The 17,576-nt window shown below is 34.5% G+C and overlaps 1 protein-coding gene across 1 annotated transcript in view; it reads right to left on the bottom strand.

The window, feature by feature from the left end:
- ADGRB3 (adhesion G protein-coupled receptor B3) overlaps window positions 1-17,576 on the bottom strand; it is a 465,440-nt gene that overhangs the window by 278,085 nt on the left and 169,779 nt on the right. The window contains exons 2-3 of the mRNA XM_026090008.1: window positions 5,401-5,511; window positions 211-372 (exon numbers count right to left, since the gene is read on the bottom strand). Coding sequence (XP_025945793.1) covers window positions 211-372; window positions 5,401-5,511 — 273 coding nt within the window. The remainder of the gene's footprint in view (window positions 1-210; window positions 373-5,400; window positions 5,512-17,576) is intronic.

The following is a 17,576-nucleotide window of genomic DNA, read 5'->3' as shown; positions in this document are numbered from 1 at the left end:
TCTTGTTCAATATCTTGACTGTTCTGAAGGAAAACATAATAATCTACATGACCAAATTTCACAGCTGAGGAAAATTACACTTATCTGTTCTAATTGAAATGCCTCTATGCAATTCATGCTAAAAATAAAAATAAAAGATATAATTTAAAATTCTTATCATTACACAGTTCAAAAACATCCACAATTTTATTTATTGGCTGCTAACACTACCTGGACAGAGGGCAGTGTTATTGCAAACCCTTGATTCTCTTAAAGGGCCGCTGCAGTGTGTCCCGTAAGGTGATACACAAGTTCTGGTTCGCACCTGCGACCCTTGACCACAAGTAACTGAACACGTACTCCATTGGGCCCATTCTTCAACACCAGATTCACCTGTATTCAAGACAACAAACAAACATGAATATAGACATAAGTATTAATGAGACATCTTTTTCCTGAAGCTCATTAGAGTCTGCCCTTACAATTAAAGATAAAAGTAGCACACTAAAATAAATATTAAAAAGTTCATGGAAAAAAGCAGCTGCGGAAATGTGCAATGAATAGAAAATGAAGACACCTATAATGCTGCAGTCACATTACACCTGTCAGAGAAAAACACTTTGACCGCATAGCATCATTTACAGCTCCCTGAGAAATACTGCCTTTCAGCATTCTAGAAACCACACTGCCATCAGGATGCTAAAAGAACAAAGACAACTCTTTTTATATAATAGCAAAGGATTTAGCTATGACATTTATCACTCTGGAATGAAGACTAGGTTATAGTTTAAGGAACACTGCCAGTTATGGAATTCTGATTCAAAAAACTCCAAACCAAACACCTAATCCTTTATCTTTTCTTGAGTGGAGTCATCTACTATTTGAAAGAAGCTTCCTGGAAAAGAGGAGCACTTTGCATACCAATTTTTAACTTGAACAGTGGGATAAGAACTTTGATTTGATTTTTCCTGCACAGTTCTGTTACTAGCTTTTGACCTACAGATGTCCTAAACTGTTCAATGTGCTAGACCTAATTATTGCATATAGTACTTACCACTGTTTTCAAAGCTGTCAGATAAGAACAGCATGGCAGAATGAAGAATTCACAATTAATCATTTACCCAACAAATTCATGAGCTAATTGTCTGTAATTTGAAATGTATGTTATTTTAAAAATTCTGTGGTTACATCACAAAAAAAAAAAAAAAGGTTTTCAGTCCTGTGTTGTTACATTTGCTATTTTAGTTTTCACATAATCACACTGAAAGATATAAAACTAGTTCGCATGAAGTACTATTCAACATAAGGTACAAAATCAGGTGTGTTTTATTAATACTGTACATTTGAACTGAGTTGATTTTTAAACTTAAGTCCTTTTTGTAATGAATGGGATTTTACATTTAAAATTCAGTGGCATGATATGACCTTCAATCTTGAATACCTTGCTTAAAATTTTGGTTGTGTCAATATACCTCTATTCTTCCAAAAGTTTTGGTGTAACAATTAAGGAGCAGTCTGCAAACCAGGAAGTCCCTGGTGGTATCTTCAAAGAACGCAGTAAATGATACACTGTGATTTCTTGGAATGGTGCCTTTGTAGCAAGCATCTGTCTCAAGCTCTTTTTTTTGTTTCCACAAGCGAGGCACAAAACCTTTGCAAAATGCTTGTCTCTGCTAGTCCTCTAAGAAGCAGTTCTAAGCTTTAAAATTCAAAGCTTTTTTAAAAAAAACTGTGCTTCTTATTTAGTAGAAAAGCAGAATACTTTATAATTAGCATATACAAATCCCCCTGCTTTTCAGAAAATGGTATAAAATTGCAACAATTTCTACAGATAAGGACAAAAAGATGAGTTTTTTACATACAAAACTTCACCAAAGTGTTTTGTGTAGTCATTTCGTTTACTTGTTAGGAGAACAAAGGAGAAGTTTAAGCACTGATTATTGTTTTCATCATTTTTTGGCATGAATTTAGCATTTTGATTAGATTATTACATAGCCTGTGTTCAGGTTAGAGGATATAATATGGTATGTATGTCTAATCTCTAGGTAGACAATAACTATTATATAATGTATAGTATAAGTCCTATGCAAAATATAGTAAAAATACTCATACTACTATGGGTTTCTAAGCTAATCTTTTTTTGTCTTTTCTTTTCCTACATGTTTAACATTTGACTTTGCCCTTGTTAACGTGGTTTAGATAAAAGGTCAAACAGAAGAAAAAAGCTGTTTCTCAAGATGTTCCTCCTTATGTAAAACAATCATATATACTCATTGTAAATTATCTGTTATCCTACGCAGACTGGTGACAGTGCATAGCTAATAAAATACAGAAATAAAGTATTAAAACTTTAAAAATGTCAAAGATCTTAGTGATAAAAAGTGAGTTTTAACCCTTGCAATATGATGAAAAATAGCAGTAACATGATACTAAGAAGTGTGATTGTATTGAGTGAATTTTAAAATTAATATTGATTATTAAAAACCTTGAGAATATATGCACTGTCCATTCGCAGAAGGAAGAAACTAGCAAAATACTTCAACTTACATAAGGGTAGGAAGTTTAAATCTTTGTTGGAGCATGATTCTGCCTTTTGTTGTGCAAAAAGAGTGAAACTAGAGAAAATAATGGATAAATTTATCTCACAGACCACTTCACTTCCTTTTCCACCAAGTATTATGACTTTTTGTCATTTTTAATTTTCCAGACTACTTTGTGCTGCTGTATTATTATTTATTTTACAGTATTTTAAAAGAGGGAAACACCTTTACAGACATATCATACCATCGTTGACCATTTTTAATATAGGCAAATAGAGGTTTCTTTATTTTCTGGAATAAAACTAGACTGCCTACATAATCCCAAAATACGTCTTCCATTGTTCTTTTTTTCTCTTTTTTCTTTTTCGAAATGAGAATTTCAGAAGGTCTACTTTTTATTTTCTGTACAGTTTTCAGTTACTTTGTAACTTTTATATTTTTATGTCTATCATATTAAACCTATAATCTCAAATTAACTGTTGGTAAGCTACCAAACCACCATTCCCCCCCTGTTGCTAAACATGTAAAGGAAAGAGAACTTACTGTATGGAAGGCCTCATTGATCTGTGTAACACTTACCTGTATTATACATTCTAAATTCCATAACACCTAAGGGAAGGTTCAGTCCAAAAACATAAAATGACAAATACAGGACAATAAATTATTCACACAATATTTTTTGAAAAATTTAAAATATGTTTCACTACCTCATACCACTCACAAACATACAGGAAAATGCATATTTTATTACTGCATATAAAACTGTTCCAGTTCCCAGCAAAACTCCGTGGATTAGGTCCACTATTCTTAAAATAGTATTAAATGCTTTTCATAAATGTTTTCCAGGACAGTTCTCAATTCCTGTCTCTCTGCTCTTTTAAGCATACATACATTTTACTGGACTTTTGTATTTGCTTTTTTATTACACACAAAATAAAACATTAAACAAGCTAAAAATAGAAGAAATCTTGTGAACTTAGTATCCATTTAGAAGATATTCTAAAGGCTTCTTAGTCAATGGGTAAATTCATGAGATATGTTAGAAAAATCTTATGATTCAGTTTAAGAAGATATCACATTAATTGTATCACAAGAAAATGAATGCATTAGAGGTGAAGAAAATATGCAATGATCACTACAAAGGAAAATCAAAATGAAGAAGAGATGAAAATTAGTAGCTATGTCCAAAAGAGCGCAGTATTACTTAAAATGTATTAACCTACAGTATGTAAAAGATGCATTTCCTCAAAATTGGGCATGTAAGTTTATATGCTCTGCTCATACATCTTACATGCTTTCACAACAGGACCTTGAAGCCTGTATAATTTTGAATGATCATCTCCCACTCCACACACACGATATATCAGAAGATGATGGTAGTAGTGGTTCATTTATAATGCAGTTCTCTAGCACCCATGCACTGCAATGGATGACTAGAAATTATTAAATAGATGTTTTACCTGATACCATAAAAGTTTTCTGGATTTCTATAAGGAAATAAAATAGATTCTCCTACTTATTTTAGAGTAATTGTATGAATTCAAGAAGAAGCATAAAAGCACAAGTGTTATTCTATGTAGTAAGCAACTAACATTTTAAGTCTAAGCTAGATATGTAAGTCATAAGTTCTACTTGCCTGAACAAAAACTGTATGAAACCAAGAGGGTTCTAGGCTTATTTCTTCCATTTATGTGTGACATACAACTGAAGTTTTCTTACAGTAGTACCAACTGGGAGTTAGCCATAAAAGTAGTCCTAGAGATTAATGGGAGGGAAACAGACCTCTTCCTCTAAATTCTTTACCAGATAGATCTATATTGATTTGTTATACATGTATTTAGATTACTTAATGTATGATTTCTGCAAATCTGTTAAGTAAAGCACCCTACTACTAAGGAAGTCAACATGCAATATAACTAGATGCAATTATAGCTCTTTTACTAAAGTGAATATAAAACTGGAAGCATTATGTATGACTGATGCAGGCATATTTTCTAGGTTAGTATCTACAGAATACAGAGTAAATTGTTTCAAATCCATACAATACTTATGGGGCACAAGATTTTTATTGCAGTAACTTACTGGAATGGAGTATGTAGTGAACCATTAAAGAGTTAGGTTTTACCAACAGATGCACAGATCATTTCCTATGTCAGAATGGGGAATAATGTTGGTGTATTAAAACTTAATCCAGCTCCCTGTTGAAACTTTACCATTGACTTCAAAGGCAGCTGTGGTAATTGTTGGCAAACATTCTCTTTTTTATGACTACAACTCTGGGTTTGTATTATCATTTCAGTATCTTTACATAAAGCAGATGCAGTTGCTCAAACAAAATTAGAAAAAACGTTTTAGATGAAAAACTGTTAGATAATTTGCACTTCCAAATAATAACTATTTACAGCCAATTTCATTCAGCAATTATGAATCTCGAAACGAGAGAATAGAGGATTGTGCTGGGCCAAAGATAGGAAATGCTGAATGTATGCACATCAAAATCATCCTAGTAATTAATTACTTTGATAAACGCCTGAAGCTGGGATTAGACCTCAGTCCATTTATCTAGAAATTCTGAAGCACGTTCTTAATGTCTTTGAAAAAAAATGTCACAGTATAAGCTGTCCTGTGTCTTGCATGTGTGAGACTACTTTTATTACTAAATAAATTCATTTTTACAATAAATTATGTAGTATCCACATATTATCTACCTAATTCTCAGCTACTTTATTTATGGACTTTAACTGGTGGAAAAAATAAAAAATGATTCAAAAAAAGTATCAGCTTAGAAAACTGACAAATATGCAGCAAAAGATTATGGAAACATGCAGTGGTTTTGCTAAAATTAACAACAGTAAATAGAAAAATGTAACTGATGTATTACCAGTTTGTGCCATAAATTTAGCAGCATCAGCTTGTTCCTGAGGGACCCTTTTCTCATGAACAGATCGAGGTCGCTGACTTTTAATTGTATGATCTCCCATCATTCCAAATTCTAAAGACAGAATAAAGGTTTATGAAAGCTTGTGTGTAGACATTTCTCAAAAGTAACATACTGTCTCATGCAATATGTTCCTAAACATACCTGGAAGTTGCTGGTAAGACTCAGGCAAGTGATTCTGGCAGTTAACATCAACTTAATTTTGCTACACTCAGCTCTTAATAAATACTTAAATTTGTGCCTGCATGTTTTCAAACATGAATTTATTGTATGAACCAACATTCAGTGTAGTGACACATACTATAAATCAGCTACATGACACGGGACAAAAACAATTATTCAGTTGCAGACATTTTATTTTTATATTTTAAAACAGTGCAAACCACACCAGGAAATGACTGTGACAGTGTTAGACATTGTTGTTCTGTGTCAGAGCCTGTTGCTCCTCTAGAGGACTTCTATTTCTGCACTCATCTTTCAGGCTGATGAAGCCTTCATCAGGGAGAATGAATCATCTTTGGGAATGGTGTCAATGCCAAATAACAATTTAGCCAATGAGCTGCTTAATTTTTAGACTGAATCCAGCAAAATAAGCTTTTGCTAACTTCTTCATTTCAGAAAACTCGGTTATAAAGACTATTGGTTATATCTCGCCCTCAGTACTTGAAAAGAACTCCCCATTGATTTTAATGGGGAAATCTACATAAAAATCAATGGCGTAGAAAGGCCCACAGTGTGGGAGACAAGTTTTTCATTTTTTATCCTATCACTGCTGTTATTTTCCCTGTCTGGTCCAGGGCAAATCTCTTAATCCTCTACCTCAGAGTACATTTTTCCTTTCTGTGATGAAATGCATAGGGGATGTTGCACTTACAGATAGACTACTGCCTCTTCAGCACAGTTCCCTCTTTTCCTCCCAAGCACACACAGCTTTCCACAGTTTGGTACTATATATTCAAAATCTGGTGGTACTGTACTTTAAGAAGCATATACTGGGAACTGAGGCAACATGGAAGGAACTTCAACTACAATTACATGAAGTTTCTGTTGAGGCAGAAGGTGTCTGAAGCACTAGAAATATGAACATTCAAAAATACCTTTCCTGCATCTTGCAAATGTAAATGTAAAATTCAAAATTCTGCCCAATCTATAAAGTGATGAAGATAATACAACTTACCTTCCTGCCTCAAAAGATGCACGACATTATGTAAGATGTAAATGCTATTAAAAAATGTTACTGGCAAACACATTGTTTTGATAAAACTTTAAAATCAACAAAAAGTTCTAATTTCTAGGTAGAGGAAAAAGTATTAAAAGGCAAATATAATTTGAAGCAGTAAATCAGAAGAGAGTATTTTCCTTTCTATTAAGTTACTGATCTATTCTTCAAAACTAGCATTTCTTTCTGTAAATACTCATTAAGGGCACCATTTAAAACAAAAATTTAATTATTCATTTGAGAACAGCAATGCAGTTTGCATTCTAAAGAGAATATTAAAAAAAATCTAGTTAATTAAAAACAGTGTGAGAATTAAACATTGCACATTTTAAATACATCCTAGAAATACAATGGAGATAATTCAATTATATACATATTTATATTTGTATATATAGGTATAAATGTGTGTCTACACACATATGCATGTTATAATATTTCATGCAATTTTTACAGAATATTCCTCTACCACAACCCCTCTGATTCAAGGTAGCTTTTTATGCTGTGGGAAATCTCTCACTAAATTAAAAGTTTTACAATCAATATTCTTATGTAAATTAAGATTAGAATGCTATTCTTTACAATACAAGGTGCAGTACAGATGATCATTTAAACTATAATTTACAACATGGGCAGGGGACAAGAGACGTTACATAGGCTCCCTTCCCTTGAAGGGGCTGTGAAAGCAAGGCACTTTTGCTCTGAGTTTGCTGCCTGAACCCTGTCAGGCAGTTTAGAGAATCTGGCACCATCCTTGCGGAAGACGACTTTTTATCTCTCAAGTTACAAAAAGAGTGCAATAATGGGAGATCTTTGCTAGAGGAAGGCTTTCCAGAGGCATACAGGGAAACTGTGGATGGTTTAGTCTCAGCCCTGCAGCATCCTGTGCTGGGTATTAGCATACGCAACATCTCGCAGGACCAAGCCCTCTAGTGAAGAAGCAAGGGAAATTCTGGGAGATCAGTTTTCAGTGCTGTGATTTATACGCAGTGCAGCTCCATTCACCATAATGGAGTTATTCATGAGTATCAGCAAGCAAAATAAAACACAACTCATTGATGCAGGATCTAATCATACCTTGAATTTTTCATTTTTCCATTAAGCAGCAACACATTTTTAATTTACATGTTCAATTCACATTAACTAATGTTGACAGTCTTTGAGATGAACTTTCTAACTAAAATACCTTTGATATATTATTTATATTCTGCCAATAAATATGTTTCCTAACAGAGATAAAAATATTTCTTTATATGTTTTGTCAAAAAATTAAACTAGACTTATGCAGTGTTCTCATTTTCATATTCAGCTGAAGCATTTAACCAAATGCTGCATGAGAACAAAAGTGGTAACAGGAAACGTACTGTGCTGGCATGAGTGAGAACTTTAAGGGCCTCATTAAAATTCAGGCCTCATAAGAAAAGAAAAATAAGGGTCAAGTACATTTTTGTAATGGGATCAAAGTATCCAGTGTCTGTGTAAAAGTACAAACAGTGCTCTCAAAATCAGTTAATCTATGAAGCTCAACAGTAAAGCACTTTTTATGAAACATTTTATAATAAAATATTTTACTTAAGTGACTGTTGTAGTTCACAATAAAAACTAAATAGAATAAAAGTTTCCTCCATTTACAGATCCTATCTAAAAAACTAATGCACAAGATGAATCACTTATGCTTGCCACTTGTGCTTATGCCACTTGTTTTCCCTCAGTATTTCATGGAGGAGAGCTATTTAAATGCTGTGTGGGCTGGGAAAGCATTTTATTTTAACCCAGGTCAGTCTAAAATATGACCAAATCACACAGCAGTTTCAGAGAGCTGTTTGTGTGGGGAAGGTGTGAGGTAGCATCTTATTCTAGACAGTGTCTGGCATAGAGGTACCCTGCAAGTTCAGGTCAGGATGATTCAACACATGATGTCTGAGAAATAATATTGAATGTTGAATTGAGTTGCTGAATATAGGAATTTTTCCCATTCTTGCTATTCTAAGCTAGCTCTTGCTGATGAAAAGATGTTTCCTAATTCAGAACAAGGAATTTTTGGAGACATCAGTTTCTGATCAGAATTTTATGTTGATGCCTTTCCTAATTTTCTCTTGGATGAAACAGCGAAGTCCTTTTCTGCTTTTACCTGAAACTATAATCCATTGATACTGATCAAATTATTTCATTAAATAAAGAGGGACATGGAATCTTTTCATCAGCAGACAGGTACGTGGCTTGATTCAGAAACCACAGATGTGACTACAGTTTAGGCCTGGGCAATAAAAACTACATTGTTAAAGTTATTCCATAATCTGTCTGAATAAAAATAAAACTCATACAGAAATATCTCAAAAAATAAATGTATTCCTTCCACATAGCATTATGAGGAAACCATACAGACCTTCAAAAGGCCAGGAAACATGTACATTTTGAATGGATCATTTCAATCAAATTGTGAGTTACAACAGATCTTAACATGTTCCAGTGTTTGTGGTAGAAAATCAGAGGTTTAATTATCCAATAGAAGAATTTATACTGCCGTCATTGGTTCTGTGGTGGTTATGGAAGTACAACAGTTTCCTGCAATAAGAAGTGTATTCTTTCTCTTCTCAGATGTACACAAAGGATCAATACTTAAAATTATTTTAGCAATGCACATGTATTAATCTGGATGTGGTTTATCATTTCATTTTATATATAACTCTGAAGTATGTGCTCCATGCCTTTTAGGAGAGGAAAAAAAGATTTCTGAAATTTCAAAGTTTACAGTTGAGTATTATTTACAGCAACTCTTATCTGTAGTACCATTGGCTTTACCTTTCTTTTTATGTTATGTTATGGGAATTTTTATTCCTATTGAGTAACCTTTTTAGTTTTTAAAGGAGAAGCTAAAATCTTGCGGCCAATGTAGGTGTATGTTTTTAGGAGAGAAGAGAGGTGCCATGTGCTCTCTGTAGGAACAAAGAAGAAAAAACATCTGTTAACAGTATAAAAATGCAAAGTAGGAAAACTGCACAACACAAAAGAAAAATACCAGCTTTGCAAGGTTTTACTCACCAATGGCTAGTGTTTTCTTTTTGACAAGTGGACAATCATTAAAATTTAGGTATAAATCAAACAGATTTTATGCTTAGGTTGTTTAATAGTATTTGTAAGGCTGTTACACATAAATCTTAGCTATCAAATAGCATTATAGACCATGCTGGTTTGGCTCTTATGGTTATTTTTATGCCACATGTCATGAAAACTTCACAGTGTAAATGTATTGGTCTGGTTATAGGTGTACCATCTAATAATGAATTATGGTATTGTTAATGGCACAGAACACACTGGCATTAGAAAAAGCATTTTTCAGCATAATTGTTGGTGATGACAGCATGAACAAGCTGTTGAACTAAAGAAGTGATTCTGAGACCTTTATGGTTACTTCTTCAGGGCTTGCAAAATGTAAAGCAACCTCTGAGAGCTGCTGAGTATCCTCAGCTTTTACTGAACCCAGCAGTAGGTGAAATGGTGCACAGTTCCCTGAAAGTCAATCAGAACCTTAAGAGTACAAGGCAATTGATTCTCAAAAGAGACTGTCGGCTCACCCACAGCATTCTAGCAGTGTTCTGCATAGTATCCCATCTACTTCTGAATTGTAAATAGTGAAATGAAGATTTTCAGTTTCCAATTATTCTTGGCTACAGAATAAATACTAACCAGCTTTGTAACCAGAATGTGCATTAATACAAACTGTCTGGATTTCTTATGCAGGAGTAGCAGGGCATCCTCATCGTGCTAGCACAAAAATGGTTTTACTCAGAAAGTACACAAAATGCTGACATAAGTCCCAGGGGATGGGGAAGGAGGGGGCAGAGGGGGGGAAGGAAGAAAGAAAATGGCTACAGAAATATGTAAAGAACCAGTTTGTTCCATTAGTTTTTGGACAGAATTATTAATTGATTTCAATAGATCTAGTTGATTGCAGACTTCCACAAGTTTGAGAAACTTCCCTACACATTTTATTTCTTCATAGCCCCTTCTATGGTTTCTCCCACATAGATATTAGTGCAATATTTAGTAGAACCATATTTGGGGTTTCTAGTCAGCTGCAGCTGGTCAGTACAATTTCTTCTGGTCACTAGATGGCAGAATGTGTGTTGACTTACAAGCATAATTTCACATTGATTTGAGTACTTTTTGTTTTGTTTTGACTGAAAAATGACTTTCCATTTCAAAAAGAAGTATTTTCATTACTGCCAAAGGGCTGAGGGGTTTATGTTTGTTTGTGTAAGACTGAAGTAAAAAAGCTGTAAAAAAGTAAGCTGCAGTTGCTTCCTCTTACAGTAAAACCCATGACAAAAGAGAATAAAATTCCACGAGCACTCCCTTCTTTGTCACCGGCATGGGGTACCCCATCCCCACAATGAAACAACCATTCTCACATGCTGCCTTGACAGGACACAGAGCTTTAGGGCATCAGTGCATATTGTCCCTCTGCAGTAGAGACTTCAGCTGCAGCTTCCTTTGGGAAGCCCTAAAAACACTATTTCCTCACCCGGCAGGCAATTTGCCAAAACAGTAACATAGTTATCAGCTGAATTAGATTTCCATGGGAACCCCTTCTTAGTAAATGTGGAACAATATTCTTCAGATAGTCTTTGCCTATTTCCTCTACATAGATCCTGGTCCYATAAAAAGTCCTCTTTTGACTCTCCAAAAGAGTATAGAAGAGCTTTGAACAGTTGCAAGTCAAATGGAGTAATTCCTGTCACCTGAGTGAATTAAGATCTGAACTGAGCTATATTCATGAACATAGTGAGAAAGATACCCTATTAATCATGAAAATATGAAGAGGATTTTAATAGTAGTGGAAATATGAAAGCTAATAGTATTTGCACTAACAAAGTCATGTTTCAATTTTCATAATACACTTGCATTTTATCAAGTGAAAGAAAAAGATTCACATTTATAAGAAATTAGATACAAGATCTCCTTCCTCTCATACACAGAGATATACTAATATAGTCACATACACAATCTTTCATCTTTCATCAAATTAGGAAAAATAATTAAGTAGTCTGAACAGTCAACATATTGTACATAAGTAATTAGTCTGCATTTTTCTCAAGGGAGCTCCATTTGCTCCTAGGAAATAATGTTGGACTAATACTATTGCTGCCATTTTGGATGGCATAAGGAATGAAATATTACTGAATTACTATATAAATTATAGCACCAGTGCTGGTAAGCTAGACTTTCACATGACAATGCCATCTGCTGTCTCACTATGCATCTCTGAAGTCACTTGCTTGGCCAGCCATTATCTTTTGTGGGATCTGAAGCTGCTTATTCATGGCTACAAATTTGTCAGTAAAGAATATCATATAGATGCAATATTTATTCACTTTGTATGTGCCCAGAATGCTGAAACTGTGCAAGCTCTACTACTTGCCTTCCTGGCCCCATCATCTTACACCTAGGCAGGAGAAACCGAGTATGTGAATCTAGTGAAGTGATGCACACCTGTTCAAAATGAATGCAAAATGTCTCCACCGCAGATACTGTGTTTTCAGAAGTGCTTTGCAGAATTATAATGAAGCAAAGAGCAAAGGGAAAGGAGGGAAGAATCAAATCCCAAAGCGCAGCCTTTCCCATTTTGTATCTCTAATAAATCTGACACATATTTGATAATTATCATGGCCAGCAGGCAGAAGATGCTCTGCAGTTCACATTTTTCACATTCAAGTATTTCCCTAGCAAGCCATCCCAAAATAGTTGTATTCAAACAACAACAATAAATTTAAGAAAGGAAATTTATATTAACAAGCACAAGACCAAAATCCTCTAAATTCACCCATATATTATTCTAGCCATATTCCCTATTGCTCTCTCAAGAGATTCATGGAATGTAGTAACATATTAAAGAATGAAAACACAAGAGATTACCTTTATTTATTTTTGCTTATTTAAATGAGAAACTTTAAATGCATTCTCTTGTAGTGTTCTTGTCATTTTAATGTTGCTAACAATAACTTATTCATGTGTAGCCTTTAAAAAATTTAAATCATAGTACCATAATAATGCTTTGGCATTTTCATCCTTTTTTACTTTTCATACAATTTTATTTCTGCATTAAGTATTTTGCTTTTGTCATATATTTCATTAATTGAATTATTGGTATGTTAGCCAGTGCAGTAGTTGTTTTAGAATGGTAGCATTCTTACATAATCAATCTGTTTTTACTGAACACTGCACTGAGCTACCTGAAAGTACACACAGGCTATTATGTGTGCCTTTATTGCTCTATACATTCACCACTCAAGCTAAGATCACTGAAGATAAACTGCAATTTTCTAAGTTATTCTTGAATTCAATAACTTTGATTACTTTCTTTTCTTTTCTGTCCTAGAAACACTGAAAAGTAAGTAAAGGTAACTGCAGAAAACTGAATTCACAAAGACATCTAGACTATTTCCATCTAGACTATTTCCTTGCCCTGCAACTATTTGCTGCAGGCATTCCTGCCAGATGCTTGCCTAATCTTTCCTAAATGATAGCAGCATTCATTTAAATTTGAATTATGTTTGAATTATCTATGAATTTATGACAAAAAAGTTTACAGTCTATACAAGATTCTGACGCTGTATGAAGAGAAGGAACAATCAGTCTTCTGAATAGGTACTGCAAATAGGTATTTTTTTAAGGATAGTAACACTTCAAGGTGAAGCTAAATTGCATTGGCTTGCAATTTCAATTGCATGCAATTGCATTCCATTGCATGGCTTTATAAAAGTATTTTCTTGTCCTAATTTAACTCTCCTAATTTGTTCTTACAAAAGAATAATGAAACTTCCTCCTTCCTTGGAGGAAGTTTCACTGAATGTGAACTTTTCACTTTACATTTTTATCATTAATGGTATCACAAAGCTGGCTGTTCACATACAGACATCATGGGTAGCTGCTAAATTTTAAGTACATAAGACAGAATGAACAGAACAAAAGCCCAAGCTACTGTGAGTTGGCCTGGTTTCACTTAAGTCTGTAGAGCCAGGCCAAATTCTATCAGCTGAAGATATGGTCTAAAAGATCTTTTCCAAAACCATAGATCTACTCTGGGCTAAGAGGTTTATATAACCTGTTTGTAAGGATAAATAGCCTTTGCAAGTCTGCAGTGGCAGACTAATAATCACATGCATGTGATTTCAAACACACAGCTCCACCCAGCTCAGTCCAGGCAGAATACTGTAGTAGTTTCCAGAATGAACCTGGAAAATATGCTTTAACTCTTAAAATTTCTGAACTCCGATGGTGACACTCATGACCTGAATAAGTGTGACTCATAAATAACTCCTCTCTAATCAGCAGAATTAAATTTATGTGAAAAGACAACACAATTGAAAAGAGAATCAGTGATTCAAAATTCAAACTTAATAACATGTTTTGACTGAAGATATGAAATTCTTTCTTCATGAAATAAATGCACAGGATTTTAATTAGGACAGCACATAACAGATTTAGCTGAAAACTATCACTGAAAATCACTAGGACCTAGATATTCTAGGAGTTTTTGCAAATCCATTAAATGTTTTTATTGGATTTATTAAAAGCACACTTTCCTAGGTCTCTGGGATTCTCATTTTAGGGTCAGACTCAGCATTTATTTTTCAAAAAGGATGGATAGTCTAATGGTTTTAATGACTCAGATATCATACTGAGGCTAAAAAGCAGCATTTTCCCTGGCTCCCACTGCATAATCCACACTGTTGGAAAAAACCACCTGAGTTCATCTGCTAATATATTCTTCCTACCTCAGTGGCCCATGGTGCCAGAGAGAACGACATGGTTGGCTTGTTTGACCAGTATTGCCTCTGTGATGCTGCTACAAAGGCAGAAGAATTGTTCGACTGCAAACTTCAGCTAAGCAATGCATAATTCATCCACCACCTTTCAGAGTAGTTCACTCTGAAATTTGCATTAAAGGATAGCAGAGGTGCAAGATTTCTCTCCTCCTGGAAATCAGATCTAATATCTAATGTTTACATATAAAAAGTGTGAGTACCGAATTTGAACTAAGACTTATTCAATGGGCATAATCTATATGATCATAATCTACTATTTGTAACACAGGAACAGGGATGAGAAAAGGGATCCACTAAATTAGTGAGACTACTAGAATGAGGATCTATAGGTCTCCAAAACAGACTTATCACTCTGACAGCCACCACTATACTTATTTTCTGCAATGTACATATTTTTAAATACTTTTTAAAATGTGACACTCACTTCTTTTAAAATCCACGTGTCTTATGCAAATATTACTACAACCATCTGTATCTTTTGACCTCCAGAGTGAGTTACAGAAACACATTCTACAGAGAATTACACTACAGGAGCACACTATATAAGCAGATAATATAGAATATTTTGGCTCCTTCTCTTACAGATGTCAGCAGTAAGGATCATATTAGAAAACATCTAATACCTGAAGTCTGCTCAAGATACATTTCATGTAACTGATCTCAGTTTGTCAGCATGACATGAGATGGGCTGTGATTACCTAAGATCTGTCTTAGCCCATCATGGTCCATTATGTAAAGAAGTGGTGCTAACAGTCAACATATATGAATGCCTAGAGATTGAACGTAGGGATTTTTCAGTAAAGATGCTCAGTTCTGGAATTAGAATTGTAGGATTCACTACGCTCACTAAACTGTGAATTCTGATTGCAATTTATGCAAATACATTCTCAGAATGACCTATTGCTTATGGACTTATTTAAGTTAAAATCTCTTTTACAGAGAAGTCCACGCTAAGTGGTGTTTTACTTAACACAAACAGACGTTCTCTTAACAGTTGGAGACCTACAACTGGTTTGTGTATCATCATGGCTCTCTAAGAGAGGTTTAAGTTTATGTTGCTCCTGACTGCAAACCCTTTTTTGAATTCTCTCCACAGTTAGCTATTTGCACATCTGCCCACAAATATGCTATAAATCTTTCCCATTGCCTCTACTCTGCTGTCTAGAAAGGGCTGGAAAAGAATGAGCTCCCTTGGGAGCTCAGTAGAATAGCTACAACAGTATCTTTTATACAAGAATATTTTCAAACAAAAAATTTAATTTCCTTCAAGTTATGTTTTTACCTCTTGTGTGCTGGCTCTCTGAAAATATTCTAATGATTTAGTTACCTGAAAGAAGTGTTCCCAAATGCTGTAAGCAAGTACAATGGAATATTTATGGTAAGCAAATTCTGAATTGATAAAGTAAATTATGCTCACTAGAGACCTTACAGCATGTGTTCTGAATGTCCAATCAGGAATCAGAATCAGAACTATAAAAAAGATATGTCTAGTCACAGCTAGCCAACACGGACTGTAGGTTGAAAATAAAAAACGAGTATGAGGAATGGAGGTAGTGTTTATGGGTGGAAGTAATACATGTTATTAGATAGGCTAAAGTATTTGGGAAAAAAAATAGATTTTGGGCACACAAGTTTCAAGTCTGAAGTAGAAGCATCATACTTCAAAGCTCCTAGGAATTTCATTAGTGCCAACTACAAACCTTGCCTTCCTTATGTCCTTAGACTACCAAAGCTCTAACAGCACTATACCAATGAGCAGATTAGACATATTTCACTTTCAGGTAGCATGCTATTTCAAACAGTTAACTTCAAAGACTGAATAAGGCAGATAAAATTCTAAGTTCCTTTCAGAAAATTCAGAAAAAGAACACTGCCTGTGCTGACCACAAAGATTATACAGTACATATTATTTGCTTCAATCTAGCCATCGATATTACACTAACTACCCTGAAAATCCAATGTTTAAGCTCACAAAGTACTAATTCTCAGAAAGAGCCCATAGAAAAAGAATCCTAGCCTCAGACCTAACACTGAGACTGCTCATGCTCTACTGATCCTGGGGAAAAAAATTAAGAAAAAATTCCCCAGGACATACTTAAATTTAAGTTCAATTTTTTTCAACCTGGAATTCATTCACATTTCAGAGTAAACAAAGCATTTTTTAAAGCTAAAATGTCGTGATTCTAGAAACATCTTTTGGCAAATGAAAATATAACTCTAGTATAAAAAATCGTTATTTGCTTGATGTATAAGTAGAAAATTCCACTTGAAACTATTCAAGGCATCCTAGGTTTCAAAAGTAACATTCCATTAGTTTTAATGAAGGCTCTGAAAGTGCTGCAGCAATGGGTCCGCAAAGCCTGACTGAACCGGAGTGCTCTGTGCCAGCACTGACTCTTGAGCCCTAAGGTAGTTATATCTACAGTCAGAGCAGTTTATTTCCCAGGATAACAGCAGAACCCATTGATGCAAGACATGGTTATATAAATGCCCACATGGTAACATACGTAAAACATCTCAAAGGGATGGTCTGGGTGCACACTATCTACCTCTGGGAAAAGCGCTGGTGCCACATGACAGCACATGTATAAAGTTTAGGCCATAGAACAGATGTTTCCATTTCTTACTTCCATGTAATTTATATTTAAAAAAAATCATTAGAAGCTCCCAAAAGACATGAAGAAGCAATTTTTTATGCAACACATTCTGTCCAAAAGTAATTCATTAATGCTAATATATAACCCCCTATATTGGTAATCACAGTTAGCGCTTACATACTATTTTAATTACCCAGTGTGATGCATTTCAGTCATTCTCATTCTGCCCCATGTCACAGTTTTAATATGTAACATCAGAGTATCATCACCTACAAATGACTCAGTAATTTTACATCCACCAGTGTAAATCAAAAGTCATGAAATAATGGAATTATATGTGTTTCCAACATATGTGTGAGCAGAACCGGGTCCAGAGGGATTCATTCTAGTAGTAGTGAGCAACACACAGAACTGGCAGACCTAGAAACATGTTAGGAGTTTCTAGCTCCTTCCTCCATGTTCTGTCTGTTAGACAAT

Source organism: Apteryx rowi, unplaced genomic scaffold (genome assembly GCF_003343035.1).
Source record: "Apteryx rowi isolate R43461 unplaced genomic scaffold, aptRow1 scaffold_84, whole genome shotgun sequence".
Lineage (NCBI taxonomy): Eukaryota > Metazoa > Chordata > Aves > Apterygiformes > Apterygidae > Apteryx > Apteryx rowi.
The sequence above is the reverse complement of the archived record's forward strand: the minus strand, read 5'-3'. Positions and strand labels throughout refer to the sequence as shown.